Source organism: Aquarana catesbeiana, linkage group LG05 (assembly GCF_042186555.1).
Source record: "Aquarana catesbeiana isolate 2022-GZ linkage group LG05, ASM4218655v1, whole genome shotgun sequence".
In the NCBI taxonomy this organism is placed as follows: Eukaryota; Metazoa; Chordata; class Amphibia; order Anura; family Ranidae; genus Aquarana; species Aquarana catesbeiana.
Genome location: NC_133328.1, coordinates 428,348,012 through 428,364,748, shown reverse-complemented (window position 1 = coordinate 428,364,748; position 16,737 = coordinate 428,348,012). Strand labels below are relative to the sequence as shown.

Below are 16,737 nucleotides of genomic sequence, written 5' to 3'. Positions count from 1 at the left end.
CCTTGTAATATTTCTCGCCTGCTCCAACACAGGACACAAATTGCCAGTGGGAAATACTGATACCACAGTGTGTGCTGCTGCAGCAAACTCTACCAAAAATTAATTCAACAGTATTGTGCCAGCTGTACTGTCTAATATTACCTCAAAACTATTTAACACCTTGAAAATTTTTCTTCTCCCCTATCTTTTCCCATGACAGCCACTTGAAAGATAGAAATGAAAGAAATGAGTTTATGACATCTGTTTTGATACCTTTACCAGTTAAAATGAATGGGAAATGTACTTGAGATGTGTTTACCTACTATATAAATGTTATCAGTACCTCTGATTAAAAGATGCTGAAGCAAGATTTGAAAGTAAATTTGTTGTATATAAATTAAAAGAAATAGAGTTGCAGGACTGATCTTTTCTATTGTTCCAATGCCCTAAAACTTTATGACTGTTAGGATCCAATTGTAGCCACAGACAACACAGAGTATTATTATTATTAAACAGAATTTATATAGCGCCAACAGTTTGCGCAGCTCTTTACAACATTAGGGCAGACAGTACATTTACAATACAAATCAATACAGGAGGTATCAGAGGGCCCTGCTCGTTAGAGCTTACAATTTAGATTTATTCAGCTGTATACAATGTGGTGGTATGAGTAGGGACTAATGGGCTAAGAAAAAAAAAAGGAATTGCAGTATCGAACATACTCTTGCTGCTTTTGGGCCTTAATGTGGGCTGATTATACATTGTGTATTTACTATGAACATAGTGTTGACAAAGTCATGCAACTTCTTTATGTCAGTTGTATTATATTTGGGTTGCTTTGTTTTTTGATGCATACGTTTTGTAGTCATTGTTGGCACGGATCCGGTCTATTTTTGTATAATATACGGTATATGTGGTTGGCTATATTCTTCTGGGCTGTATGTAATCAATAAAAGGTTTTCTCTTGGATAAAAAAAAAACATACTCTTGCCAGTTTTCCTGGTTGTCTGCACGCTGTGAGTTACTAAAGAAGCAAAGAATGTTTACTATGCAAAGTGAATTTTCTCTTTGCTTTGGAAATTAGTTAAAGCTGTGCTGAATTCTCATTTGCAAGCAAAAAATCAATTTATTTTTATTTTTTTACATTTTTATTGCATATGATTGTGTGCTCTTTGCAAAGTGATTTTCACATTCACTAAGGTACATAAAATTCCCTTGCAAAGTGAAAATGTGCTTTGCCAGGTGAACAGGCGGTGCTCCTTTCAACTATTCAAGTCACACAGGGTTTGATTTACTAAAACTGGAGAGTGCAAAATCTGGCGCAGCTCTTCATAGAAATCAGTCAGCTTCCAGGTTTCCAGTTATGCAGCGTACACGCGGTCGGACTTTTCGACCAGACTTGTCCGACGAACAATCCGATCCTGTGTGGGCTTCACCGGGCCTTCAGCGGACTTTTCCAGTCGCAAATCTGATGGACTTTAGATGTGGAACATGCTTCAAATCTTTACGTCGTAACTCCGCCGGACCCAGAAATCCGCTCGTCTGTATGCTAGTCCAATGGACAAAAACCGACGCTAGGGCAGCTATTGGCTACTGGCTATCAACTTCCTTATTTTAGTCCGGTGTACGCCATCACGTACGAATCAGTCAGACTTTGGTGTGATCGTGTGTAGGCAAGTCCGTTCGTTAAAAAGTCAGTCGAAAGTCTGCTGGAAAGTCTGTCGGACCAGTCCGGTTGAAAAGTCCGACCGTGTGTACACGGCCTTAGAAGCTGATTGATGCACAGTTGCACCAGATTTTGCACTCTCCAGTTTTAGAAAATCAACCGCACTGTATACTTAATGCATAACTGCACTTTCAGTGCACATCCTATGTCTGTCCTGATCCCTGCAGGCTGCACAGAAATCAAAAGGTCTTTGTATCTAATGCCCTGCACACACAATCGGAAATTCCGCCAGCAAAAGTCCAATGTAAGCTTTTGGTCGGAAATTCCGACCGTGTGTATGCTCCATTGGACTTTTGCTGGCGGAATTCCCGCCAGCAAAAGATTGAGAGCAGGTTCTCTATTTTGCCGACGGAAAAAGTTCCGATCGGAAATTCCGATCTTCTGTAGCTATTCCGATGTGCAAAATTCCTACGCATGCTCGGAAACAATTCAACGCATGCTCGGAAGCATTGAGCTTCATTTTCTCGGCTTGTTGTAGTGTTGTACGTCACTGCGTTCTTGACGGTCGAAAGTTCAGAGAACTTTTTTGTGACTGTGTGTATGCAAGGCAAGCTTGAGCGGAACCATCCAAGGTTTTTCCGACAGAAATTCTGATCGTGTGTACGTGGCATTAGTTTGTCCACCATGGCATGCAACCTCCAAATTTATGTTTACTTCCTTCTGTGGTGCTGAAAAAGCTTCTTGCCCCAGAGGTCACTGTTGGGAGATGGGCTTTGTACTACTAGATTTTTTAAACTGACCATCTCCCATTAACTTCCTCTAATGGCAGAAAGGAATGCCTTTTTCAACAGTACAGCAGGATGAAAACAATATGTGAGACAGTAGGACCCATTGAAAGGAACATCCTTATCTTATCTGCTAGTACAGAGTCCCCATTTTTTTGTGTTCAGTCTGTAAAAATAACAGGCAAAAGTTCTTCTTTGAAAGAATACGCTAAACTATTGCTTTGACAGCCGAGAAATGCCATTAAAATACCCACAGTTCTGAAACGAAAGCTTTTCTGCTGCTCAGAAAACTTGAACTACCTATTCTCTTACAACAAAAAAAAATCCCATGCTAATAAAAGAGAAATCTGCTGTTTTGTAGCCTGTAATTCTCTGTCTTTGTTTTATTTAAATTTAGTCTTGTATTAGGTGCTATAATTTTCTTAGACATACAGGTGCATCTCAAAAAATTTGAATATCATCGAAAAGTTAATTTATTTCAGTAATTCAATTCAAAAAGGGAAACTCCTATAGATTTATTACACACAGAGTGATATATTTCAAGCATTTCTTTCTTTAAATTTTGATGATTATGGCTTACAGCTAGTGAAAACCCAACATTCTGTATCTCAGAAAATGAGAATTTTACATAAGACCAATATAAAAAAAACGATTATTAATACAGGAATGTTGGCTTACTGAAAAGTTTGTACAGTATAGTATGCCCTCAATACTTGGTCAAGGCTCCTTTTGCATGAATTTCTGCATCAATGCGGCGTGGCATGGAGGCGATCAGCCTGTGCCACTGCTGAGGTGTTATGGAAGCCAGGTTGTTTTGATAGTGGCCTTCAGCTCGTCTGCATTCTTGGGTCTGGTATCTCTTGTCTTGCTCTTGACAATACCCCACAGATTCTCTATGTGCTTTAGGTCAGGCGAGCTTGCTGGCCAATCAAGTACAGTGATACCATGGTACTAGTTGTTGGTACTTTTGGCAGTGTGGGCAGGTGCCAAGTCCTGCTGGAAAATTAAATCAGCATCTCCATAAAGATGGTCAGCAGAAGGAAGCATGAAGTGCTCCAGAATTTCCTGGTAGAGGGCTGCGCTGACTTTGGATACAGTGGACCAACACCAGCAGATGACGTGGCTCCCCAAATTATCACTGACTGTGGAAAGTTCACAATGGACCTCATGCAATTTGGATTCTGTGCCTCTCCACTCTTCCTCCAGACTCTGGGACCTTGACTTCCAAATGAAAAGCAAAATTTACTTTCATTCCTAAAAGAGGACTTTGGACCACTGAGTGTCACGTACCTTACAGTGGAGCCCGAAATGATGAGGGTGGCCTCTTGCACGGTTCCGGTCCAAGCACCCATGGTGGTAAGTACAGGGAGTGCGAGGGCAACGAAAGGGTGCAGGTGCCTGCAGGCAGGAGGCTGGAACTTGGAGATACAGGAACCTCTGCTGAGGAGATGTGAAAACTGATCACCAGACTTGTTCAGCAGGAGTCAGGAACAGGCAGGAGTCGGCAACAGGCTGGCAGTGGGGTACCGAATCAGAAGGCAAAACTGTAGTCAGGAACAGGCAGAGGTTGGCAACAGACTGGCAGCGGGGTACAGAATGAGAAGGCAGAGCCGTAATCATAAGTCCAAGCCAAGGTCAGTATTGCATGTAGAGGCAGGTTCAGCAGGCAGGGGAGATCTAAAAGAATGGTCAGAAGATAGCCGGGTTTTCAGGAACAAGGGCAATCAGGCAGAGTAACAACAGGAACACAGGGACAAGCTGAAGACGATCCAGCACTGATGCTAAGCAGACTTTCTGTTTATTATAGGGTGCTGTGTGCCAGGATTTGCGGCAGCGTACGTGCATGCGTATTAGCATCTTAGCGCATGCACGTTGGCACTCGCGGGTGCGCATGTTTGCATGGAGGTGCCATTGTGCATGCTCACTCTGGATCTCATTTGTCTCTGGCTACGGTTCCGTGCATGCACATTAGCGGAACGAGGGTTGGCAGCTGCTGCACAGAGACGGGTGCTTGCTGTGTGAGTTCTCTGACACTGAGCAACAGTCCAGTCCTTTTTCTCCTTAGCCCAGGTAAGACGCTTCCTTCTGACGTTGTCTTTGGTTCAGGAGTGGCTTGATGCAAGGAATGCAACAGTTTTAGCCCGTGTCCTGGATACGTCTGTGTGTGGTGGCTCTTGAAGCACTAACAACAGTCGTAGTCCACTCCTTGTGAATCTCCCCCAAATTCTTGAATGGTCTTTTTCTTCACAATCCTCTCAAGGCTGTGGTTATCCCTGTGGCTTGTGCACCTTTTTCTACCACACTTTTCCCTTCCACTCAACTTTCCATTAATATGCTTGGATACAGAACTCTGTGAACAGCCAGCTTCTTTAGCAATGACCTTTTGTGACTTACCCTCCTTGTGGAGGGTGTCAATGACTGTCTTCTGGACAACTGTCAAGTCAGCAGTCTTCCCCATTATTGTGTAACTTAGAACCAGACTGAGAGACTATTTAAAGGTTTAGGAAATCTTTACAGGTGAGTTAATATAAAACAGTATAGATCAATCAGCACAATTAAAAAACGATCAAAAGCAGCTGAACACTGAGGGTCAAATTATCAAATCCCAGATAGAAATAAAGGTAAAAAGCAGTGCAGCACAAAAAACACAAATACTCATAATAAATTATATATGAATAATAAAGTTCATAATAAAAATAGATGATAGCACACCACAGAGTGTCCAAACAAGTACGAGGTGCAAGGTGCTCATGTGACAACCTCCACCACTGACAATTCTAGCAGCTCACCTCATTAAATGGACCCCTGAGTAAATCAGACAGGTCACACAGACATTTCCCTCATAAGGGTATAACAACTTGATCACTGGATGTGCTAATCGCTTGGGAGGAGAGTACTCCGATGGTAATGAGATCCCATGAGCTCTGATTCACAGGTACATGAAAAAAAGGGGCAGAATATAGTGCTCTCTGTTTGATAAAAGCATTTATTCAAGTAAAAAAGTTGCACTTACAAGTCAAGCACTATTCCCAGTGCATTGTGACAAGGCAGATAACAAGCAAATCCACGAGGATCAATGATAGACGTGAGTGACGTCACGCTAGTCACATGGTTCCATATGCATTGCGTCCCAGGGGGCAGGACTTCATCAGTGGATGAAGCACATCCAGTGATCCAGTTGTTATATACCCTTATGAGGGAAATGTCTGTATGACCTGTCTGATTTACTCGGGTCCATTCAATGAGGTGAGCTGCTAGAATTGTCACCGGTGGAGGTTGTCACGTGAGCACCTTGTATCTTGTCCATAGAAGCACTTATTTGGACACTTTGTGGTGTTCTATCATCTATTTTTATTATGAACTTTATAGACTTTATTATTATATACATATATAATTTATTATGAGTGTTTGTGTTTTTTGCGCTGCACTGCTTTTTACCTATTTTGAGTTAATAAGCTGATTACAGTGTGACACCATGAATATACAATATTGAACTTTTTCACAATATTCTAATATTCTGAGATACTGAATTTCGGGTTTTCACTAGCCACAAGCATCAAAATTAAAAGAAAGAAATGTTTGAAATATATCACTTGGTATGTAATGAATATATATAATATATGAGTTTCACTTTTTGAATTGAATTACTCCAATTAACTTTTTGATGATGTTCAAATTTTTTGTGACGTGCCTGTTTAAAATTGGGTTTTTGTTTTACATGTAAGGGCTCACACTTGTGTAAACATGCATATGTTTATTCGTGCAAGGCCTATAGATTCTGTATATGTTATTGATGTTACTAGCACTATGTTTAGTGCAGGTTGTACCTATCCAAATTTTACCCAGAGATCACTTGGCAGAACTGACCGAGTGAGCAATTTCTTTAGGCGTCTGACAAAATATTGCCCATACCAAGTATTTAAATTCTCCTTCTGTTCATGTTTAGTTTTCCTTTGCACTGTGAAAAACTGCAAGGGATAATCTGATTGCTATACTTACTGTACCCTAAAAAATAGACTCCTGTTTCTGGATGAGTGAAAACTCTCATCATCACAAGCACTTGAGCACAGTGTTGAATACATGTCTTTAGCTTATTTCCTTAAATAATTCTAACATTCTTCAAAAAACACTTGTGATTAGGGATACAACTGTTTTACAATTTACCAATTTCTAACTTTTATCTTTCAGGTATTGTTTCAAAATCATTTGAATGTCGACTTAAAGGACTAGGTGCAAACTTTGTGGAAACAAATAGTCGATTCACTGCATCTACTCCACCAGAGCCTTTACCAGCCAAAGAAAACATTCGAAGCAGCAAAAAGCCAAGCCAACCGACTGAACATGTTCAGCAGGTTATTATCATTCAAGGATTTTCTGAGGAGTATGATGGAAATATCACAATCAATTCTTCTGTTGAGGAAACTGCAGCAGCTACTCTTCAGACGTTGGCTATGGCAAGTCAAGTGGCAAGAGTTGTGCATATTACTGAGGATGGCCAGGTAATTGCCACTGATCAAGCCACACACATGGGAAGCATTATTCCAGGAGAAATCCTTAGTGAGCAGCTGTCTGAAGGAGCAACTCAGGTTGTGGTAGTTGAAGCACCAATGGAAGAGACAGATGTAGCTGAATCTGTTGCTATAGAGACTGTAACAGACTCCAGTGGCAATGTAGTACAGCAAGTAATGACCCAGGGTATTTTGGATGTATCACAGACTGTTCATACATCTGAGTCATCTTCTGCCCTAGATGCTCTTCTATGTGCTGTAACAGAACTGGGAAACGTTGGAGAAGGAAATAGGCAACAAAACACAGAAAATTCTGTAATAGAGGGGTCATTGGTAAGGATGACAAGTGAACAGGCATGTGTTGAGTCTAGTGAAGGGGAGATTCAGATGTTTGAGGAGGTAGATGAAGGTCAGCAAGAAATTGATCCAATAGGAATTGTCAGGCAAGTCATGCATTCGTCAGGCTTTGTCACTTCCCAGGATCCTGCATTTAAGAACATGGTCCAGGGGGTCCTGCAGTTTGCAGTGTGTGATTCGGCTGCTGCTGATCAGCTGATTAAAGAAGGAATTACTCAAGTCATTCTGAATGATGAAGGCACTGTGCACATGGTCTCCGCAGATGGTCCTCGCATCATTATGCACAACACTGAGAGCCATACAATAAGTCTACCAGAACAACAGATGAGATTAGTTAATTGTGGAGATGGGGAAATATCAGAGATTATTGTCACTGAAGAGTTGGCTAGAGCCATGGTCGAAAATGCCAATGGTAACTTTCAGGAAGGCACAACACATTATATTGTAACTGAAATTCCACAAGCAGAGAAAGAGTCTAATATATATTCACATACAGTAATAACAAACAAAGACTCAAGTGACATTTTACATGCAGAAACTGTTGTGGATGGCCAGGTGCCTGTAGAGGACTCCTCACAAGAGGTCAACAGCATGGTAGTTTATGCAGAGTGCAACTCTGAAGACTCAACTGCCAAACCTCATATGGAGCAATGAAGATTTTCAAACCACCAGTAAAGAATCGGAAAATAGTAAACGAAAATTAGACTATATTTTTTCACATAAAAGATTTTTACAAAATCAATGTATATTTTTAATCCATCCATTGCGACAAATATGTCAAATTAAATTGTTAATGGAAAAAAAAAGTGTTATATGAACTCTTCACAGAAAGAGAATTGCTAGCTGATAAGTAATCCGATAATAGCTGAGTAATTACATTGTTAAGCAGTGCTATATCACTGCCAGGGGCTACTTTACATTACTATCATGCATTATTCTTACATTATCCATTAAAGTTGTGAAACCTCTGTCATCTTTTAATACAACAGCATTTGGAGGGCTGTTTCTGGGCTTTGAGCTTTGCTTTCATGTGCATTTCTATATATAGCATCAGAGCTTTTATTGATACTTGTTCTTATTGGAACAAATTGTAGAGACTACAGGAGCCTGACACTTGACAGAACTAGCTTTACATAGATTTGGGGAATGACATTTGAAGTACTGCAGTTCTTCCACCCCCCCCCCCCCATCATTGCCTTATTATCAAGTTTCTTTAACTGTTTTTTTTTTTTTTTTTAATAGGTTCTCTTTAAAGCGGAGTTCCAACAACATAGCGACATTTTTTTTTTTCTTTTAATTCATAAAATTACATCATAAGATACGATAATGGCATGCATTATTCCTATGCTAAAATTACTATTTTATAAGAAAAATCACCTTATATTTTTCATTCTTGGCATTTCCCATTTTGCTTGTGGGCATGTGAAGCCCACAAGCATAATCTTCCGGGATTCGGGGCTGCTGAATATTAAGCATGCACTGCCTATTCTCGCACATGTGCAGTATGCTACACTCGCATTGCAGGAAACTAATCAGGTTGCCATCACAACGGGCGTCGTCGTCTGAAGTACCCACCCCTGTTGTGATGGTAGCAATGGCAACTGTACACTGGTTGCCCTCTTTTAAAACAGGGTTTTGGCCACGCCTTGTAGTCTGTCATCTGACACTTCTGTCATCGCGTCACACACTGACTCCTGGGAATTTTGACACAAAGCTCCCAGGAGACGGTGCCATGCAGGAAATGACGGAGATAGCCGCGAGTGGGAGAAGGAGGAAGTGATATTAAAAAGCTTACTATCATGGTAAGCTGACATAAAAAAAAAAAAATAATGACCATTGAAGAAAATTTTGCCAATGATATATAGATTAAGATTAAGTTTATAAAGTGGGTGGAACTCCGCTTTAACATTTTTTTACATTTTGCTGTGCTGATACAGCACATTCTAGGTGCAGCACTGATTACCCAATAGCTGCAAAAAGCTCAATTCACTAAGCTAAAGCTAGCACTTGCCACAGCGATCATTATTTTTAGCAAAGACCCAATGACAACTAAAAATAAAAGCCAAATGGCTGAATCTAACAGTCACTATGGCAAATATCTTGTACATTATAATTTACTGAATTGAGAGTCATGTATCAAATTATGAGCCTGCATTCACCTTTATTAGCCATTCAAACATTGGCTTTTACTTTACAACCTGATTAGTAAGAATGGAAGCAGGATTTTGGATAAAATTACATTTTTTGTTTTCCAAATAAAACCAGCTGGACATAACAGTAGACGTCTGAGTGGTTCTTTGGACTCCTTATTAACTAAAACAAGTGCAAATAATATGGAAAAAGTGCAAGTTTAATAAAGATAGTTCTACATTAAGGGACACAGAGGGGAGGTCAAGTATATTGAGTTATGCAGAGGCCTTCAGGAGATTGGACATTGTTAAACAGAGCTGTAAGATAGACTAATATAACCCCTCCCCCTCCCAGCATGTCTCTGTTTTTTGCTATTGTTTTAGTAGAATAGACGTTTTCTACATTTTTAGATAAGATTCTTCAATTGCTGCAAAGCCACTAAGGGTCATTTTGCATCTTTCCAAATTGGCCAACACTTGGCATAGCTGTACCTTGCCCCACTGAGAGGAAGACCTGGGCCCAGCCTGTATTGTATCTTTAAGTGCTGGGCTCTGCTAAAGGAGCTCTCTTAAACTCCCATAAATTGGCCACAGAGTGCTTCACAGGTACAGGGTCATTGGTGCACCTACTGGTGAAAGCCTGTCCTTGTAGACCCCTAGGAGGGTATGCCTGCTGGAGGGGCAAAGTCTGTCTAGTATGTGCTTGATATTCTGCATTGGCTACTGTCATCCATCAACAACACCACTGTCGAGTAACAGGGCTGTTCATTACCTTTGTTGGAGCCAGCACTCTTATGGGTATATTCTCTCTCCCCTGTCAGGGATTTTATTGTGTGCTGCAACAGACCTTTTTGACCCCACAACACTTTTTTTTATAATTTGTTACACCTTGTATAGGTTGCGACTCATTTTGGCACCACAGTGCATTTCAAGTTTGTCACAGGTGCCCTATAAGAGCTGCTGCAACACACGCTCAGGCAGTAACCCCGCTTCTGCAAGTGCCATGTACTTGTGCACTTCTTCTCCATCTCTGAATGAGTTCCAGCTGGCTCTCCACAAGGTCCAGAATATCTCTTCCTTGCTTATGTGTATAGTGACAGGTCATAAATAGTATTAACTTTTCCTGCACCTGCAGTGCTCTTGTTAGTTGCCCTTGTGAGGATCCCTTGCTTGTATAGTTAGAATGGTGGATCATAACAACAAGGGTAGCGATCCCTGCCAGCTTGCAATCCACTAACAATTTCAGGGGGGCATTCAGTCTAAGGGACCTGAGACTGATAGCACAGACCAGTGTGTCCTGCTTGAGTCGCAGCACTCCCCTTTAGAGCCCTCCTTAAAGGCTAAATTCACCTTTCACATGAGCTAGCCCATGCAGACATGGGACTACAGTAGTTAAAATGCACTGTGCCTTTTATAAAACTTTTGTTTCATTCCATTTCCATACCTTTTAGGTCTTTTCTGTCACCTATGAAATACTCCCAATGTTTACATTTCTACACCCTGGCTTATTTCTAGGAAATGGCAGCTGTTGAGTTGCTTGCCCCCCAGCACTGTAAGAGTGAGCACGCAGCAAGGACTTTCCAGTCTCCACCTTGATTCTCACACCACTGTAGCCCCTTTCCATCTCATACTCTGGGCTACAACAGCATGGCCACTTGACCTCCATCTTTGAAAACAGCTAATCAACTTATCACTTTAGTTGTCCTCAAAGGAAGAATGCTCAATTACTATTTTTTGTAGCCCATGTCCTGAAAATAAATGAGGGCATAGGAACGTAAACATTGGGTATATTTTGGTCAGGCTTTATGGGTGACAAGCTTATGAATCATAAAGTGGGCTTGCTGCTGCAATACTGGGGGGCGAGTCCCCCAACTACTGCTTTGTCCTGGAAATGGATAAGAACATAGGAATGTATTTTTTACAAATGACACTGTGTATTTTAAACTACTGGCATCCATTAAATGCTTGGGCCTTTTTATGTAGAAGGTGTGGACTTAGCCTTTAACCCCTTCAGGGCTGGCTCTATTCTCCTTATCCAGGGAGGAATTTTAGCAATTATGTCTAAGGTCTTGGGAAAAATTTCAGCCGTATTAAATAACTCAGAGTGCGGGGACCACAAACATGCATCCACACCTTCTCCCTCCAGAGTCCACCTCTGATTTTCATTTTTCCACCTCTTGAACCTATCAGGGATATTCCTCTCTCTACTGCCTTCCTCAATGCCTTCCTTGTGGGCATCACCTCTGTGAGGAGAGTTTCTGAGCTGGTGACATTATCCTGTAAGGAACACCCTTTCGTGTGCTATACAGAAATAAGGTTGTCTTGAGGTATAAATCCCCTTTTCTTCCAAAGGTGTTTTCTTGCTTTCCCCTTAAACAGGACATTGTTCTCCCAACTTATAGTCCACTCCACATCATCCCAAGGAGATTTCTATCCACTTTCAGGTTATGTTATGTGCTGTCCGAGTCTACTTCTCTACTATACCTTCTTTTAGACAGACTGAAACTTTGTCATTTTTGAGGGTCCATGCAGGAGACAAACCATTTCTTGTTTTACTATCTGCAGGTGGATTCATAAGCTCATCATTCTGGCCAGTTTAATTAAGTACAGGATCCCACCTGTCCCTTTCAAAGCATAGTCCACTCGATCAGTTAGTGCTTCCTGGCCTTTTGAGCATCAGACATCTTTTTCTCAGATTTGCAAAGCTGCCACCTGATATTCTGTTCACACGTTCTTCAGGCTGCTCTGTAAACTCATTTGGGGACCTTCTGTTAACCTGTTTTTTATGTGGGCCTGTTCACAGTTGTTAGGTGTATTGTCCACCCCTCAGTTGGACTGATTTTGGACGTCCCAATGTACTTGATTACATTTACAGGTAAGACAGAAATCCAAATTAGCAGGAAGTTCTTATTGGCATTAAATATATTAATCTGAAAGGTCTTCTGTCTTCTTTGTTCTGTGCCGTGTTCTCCTATAGTTATAAGCCTCCTCTAAAGTACATTTTGGAACATATGTCATCTCACATTTTTATTGTATGTATGTCAGCCCCTGAAAAATATTAATTACAATATTGTAGCCTGGAGTTCAGTGAGATTCTCTTACACCATTTCAATTATTTCATTAATAAGGAAATGTTTTAAAAGGTCTGCTACAGTGGTTGAAAGGGGCAGCTAAGCTAAACAAAACCCCCAAACTCTTTTTTTTTTTTTTTTTCTTGGACCATCTTTTTTAGTTAGGAATAGTGGGCTGGGCTGATGCTTAAAGCCTAACTCCAGACAATTGTTTGTTTTCTTGATAGAGTCTTTTAGTCTGTGACTGACCCCATTAGAGACATCTTTTATCACTTTCTGTTTCAGCAGGAACTGATGAGAAATATCTCCAGTGGGGACATGAACAGCAACTAAATACCCCTTTTAGGTAAAAGAAAAACAAAAACTGTCCGGTATTATTACCATTTGTGACTTCCTGTTCTGCTATCACAGGCTCTTAGAGGGACGGAAAGTGAGGTGAAAAATTAACAACAGGGTTGCGGACAACAATAAGAACGTCACAGAAATATTTAGTCTTTCCAAGTCTCTGTAGTTACTGCCTAATAGTGAAGGTCTTTGTCTTATGTCCTGGCGTTCCCTTAGAGGAAAGTTTGCACATTTCTAGTCTGGGTATACTGACCTACAGCTGTAAGCTGTTCAATATTAAAGGGGTCTTCCCTTAAAAAAGATAATTGAAACCAAAATACACTCAGTGGAATAGGCAGAGATTCCTGACCAATATCCACTTGCTGTAAATTAACCTGATCCATGCCAGATTTCAGACCCAAGGGATTATTTCTCTCATCCTATCTTTTTTTTCGTTAGTATTCATGGCTAGTAATCATAATAGCATGAAGCTACTGCTCCTTTAAAATAGAATGTTTATTATATAGACCTCTGGTTATATGTCAGATATGTCACATTAGGGCAAGCAGCTATGCCCCGGCAGCTGCTGCATCCTAATTCTTCAATGGGCTGCCTGGAAGATGTTGCACCATAAGGTGTCTGCTGACCATCCATCACATTAATTTACACTTCAGGCCATCATGTTACTCATTGATGAGCTTCAAAAAAGCTGCTTGAAGATTGCTAGATGCTTTGTAATTTCTTAATGAATATGATGGTCTTTATATTTAAAGTGAACCTGTGCCCAGACCATGAAAACTAACTTATTTACATATTATGAACAAGAATACAATCAACCCTCGTTCATCTCTGTATCTATGAAAAATTGTGGAAAATTTAAATTTTCGAAGTTCATAGCATATGGATTGTAGCGTTTGCTTTTCCTTTGAGAGGATATCTTGGCAGGGTGCCAGCTCTCTAATGTAAAAAAATACAAAAAAAACAGCAGCTCCCTTCACACCACCTCCTACCATCCTTTTAAGCAAACGTTAATGCCTGGGAGGTGAGGCAGCTTTTCTATCACATGACCACTGTGGTTGGCTCTTACAGTGGTCACATGATCAGGAGCCATTCCGCTGGCTCCAATTATTAGCCATAATCTAGAGCATTCAGTGACAGCTCGGTCAGTGTGTGCATATGTGTGGTAGTTGGGCGTTAAAACCCGTTCTTCCTGCTGTCATATTTATGCATTATGTGGTCAGCAGGAAGTTAAGTTGATTGGAAACCCACTGAAACCTGACCTCTAGAGCCTTTGTCTTTGAAGAGAATGAATAGCTTCACATTTAAAGCAGCTAGAAAGGGGAGTAGGAGTTTTTTAAAGCTTATTTACTGCTTAAGAATATGTAAATAGTTTAATGTCTGGGCACATGTGCACTTAAAGGTCTCTTGCACACAGTAATGATGTTTGAACATCTGTATTTTTGGACGTAAATCCAGGCGTTTATGTTGAACACATTGCGTGCATTTGCACATATTTCCATGTGTGCATTTGCGTGTAATCGTATTCTCGCGCTCTGGCTCCCAGAATGTTGTTGTTTTCATGCCCATATTTGCGTGTACTAATGCAACATAGTTGAATGGAAATGCAGATTTTTTTTTTTTTTTTTTAACTCATGAATACGCAGCACTTGTTCACACCCCTGTGTGTGCAGGCACATTGTAAACAATAGGCTGAATTTTAGATGGATAAAAAAAATGCTGTACTAAGCTTTTTCAAGCTGCAGTGTGCAAGAGGCCTTAGAATATAAGAGAATACTAAGTGTGTGGGGTTCTAAGGTGGGAGAAAAAAAGATTTGCAAACATATATTTCTGGCACCTTTTAGGTATCCTAATTTTGCAACAAGAATATTATAAATGTTGCTGCAAGAATAAAGATGTAATTATTAATAGAATTGGTTAAGAACCAAAAACCAAAATGGCAATAGCCATTGATCCAATATGTGATATTGTTACATGTTTTAGGTGTATATGGTTTTTCAATATGATGGTATTGTTTGAACCCAACATTGTAATAATGGGCAGAATCAATGGGGCTTGTTAAAGAAGGAAAACATTTTTTTTTTTACATGGACAAAACCAAAAAAAATATATATATCTGCCTGGTTTCTAGGACCATCTCCACCTTTTTCTATGGTCCAGTTGTCCTTAACCAGCCCCATTGTGAGTTGGTTGGAGTTTTGTTGATTGCGCTTAGCTGTATGTTTTAGTTGATAATATAACCTGCGGGTAGCATTATAAATCACTTTAGCTTTTTATATAGTTATTCAACTTGCAAAAGCTGTTTAAATGCTCTAAAGGTCATTAAGGATTGTAAAATGCTGTTATAGAATGTTTTTTTCACTTCTGTATATTTCCAAATAAAAACAATATTGAATAAACTTGTGTTTATTTTACACTGTTTAAAGCTCTTATCTTTACCTGTATTCTATATTCTGCTCAATCCTGTTGGCCATGAAAATGTTTTCCATCCAAGGAAATAAAAAGGATTTCTCAAAACATTAAAACAGTCTTAACACACAACTAATGTTTTACAAGTACCAGAAATCTGATGCAAAATGCGTTTTCTCATCATTTCGGCCCAGCAGTATACAGTTTCCCTAGCAATATGTTAATCTGTCAGATAAAGAAGGGTTCAGTTAAGCAGTATTTACATCTGAACTGACCACATTGGAAAACCTGAGTGCAATTTCAATAAATACCATTCAGGGGCACATTTATACAATGCAGGGCTATGTGCACTGCTGCCCATTTATAAAATGCGATCTGTGGTATGGAGCCTGCGATTCACTGCTAAACAGCCAATTATTCTGGGTGTCTTGTGTGGTGTTTCAAGGTGCCTGTTTTAGGAAATGTACTAATTTACATATTAACAGCCCTTAAAAAAAATCAGGTTTCTGGGTTATATATACATATCTTTCTAGCTCACCAAATGAAAAACTGTAAATGAATAATGTGAATTGTTGCCTAGATCTGGATTTGTTAAAGCCCAACCCCATGTAAAACTTTGTTGTGAAAGGTTTGAGAGCAGTTAATACTTCAGTCAAGTATTGATGTCCATAACGGCACTCGGAAGATTTAACTTTAATGCATGACTCTGTGACTACAGGGAAAAAAACATGACGTGGGGTTGTCACTCATACTGTAAGACACAGATTGTAATAATAGCCTAACAGATGTTTTAACTTTTCCATTTTACTGAAAAAAATCAAAAGATTTAATTGTAGTATGGGTTCAAGCTAGAGAGATTTCCCCTCACCTCCTGTCTCCACTGGGCACACAGTCTGCAATAAAAACCTTGAAGGAGTAGATAGATGGCACTGGATACCCAAAGCTTTTCTTATTACCACAGCATAGTGTTATAGTCTGCATGAAGCCTTGCCTCATTCATTAAGGCTTGAAGGATAGAAGGTAGGGAATATGAACTTGGTAACAAATAATAATTGCCAAGTGTAGTTTGAACTGGCATGTACTCATCGGCAGCTTGATGTAGCTGCTATGAGCTTTCATGACCGGGATTTGGGAATTGGAATAAATGTGTATTTGGGCTATAACGCTATGTTTCACTACTGTCTTACACTTTTTTCTTTGCCATAAAAACCTGACCTTGGCTCTATCTGCTCTGTCTAAAACAAAAAAAACCCCAAAAAAATAATTTTGGCCAGATTGTCCGTGTTGCTGTTTATGATTAGGACAGAGTGAACACTCAGATATTGCCATTTGAAAGCAACATTTAAAGATAGAAACTTGGGACCTGCCATTGCTGACTTATTTTTGAGGATGCAAGCTCTAGGACTGTGATCCTTTTATAGTAATTTACTACTTTACTTACCCACTTCACTTATTTTTTTATTTAGCAATTATGGATTTGATTATTTTTAT

General features: G+C 40.0%; 1 protein-coding gene across 2 annotated transcripts in view; it reads left to right on the top strand.

Moving 5' to 3' along the window:
* Window positions 1-15,230, top strand: part of ZNF407 (zinc finger protein 407) — an 823,527-nt gene extending 808,297 nt beyond the window's left edge. For both annotated transcript variants that reach the window (XM_073631246.1, XM_073631245.1), the window contains exon 10: window positions 6,619-15,230. In XM_073631246.1, the coding sequence (XP_073487347.1) occupies window positions 6,619-7,949 (1,331 nt within the window). In that variant the 3' untranslated portion in view covers window positions 7,950-15,230. The remainder of the gene's footprint in view (window positions 1-6,618) is intronic.
* The last annotated feature ends 1,507 nt before the right edge of the window (window positions 15,231-16,737 follow it).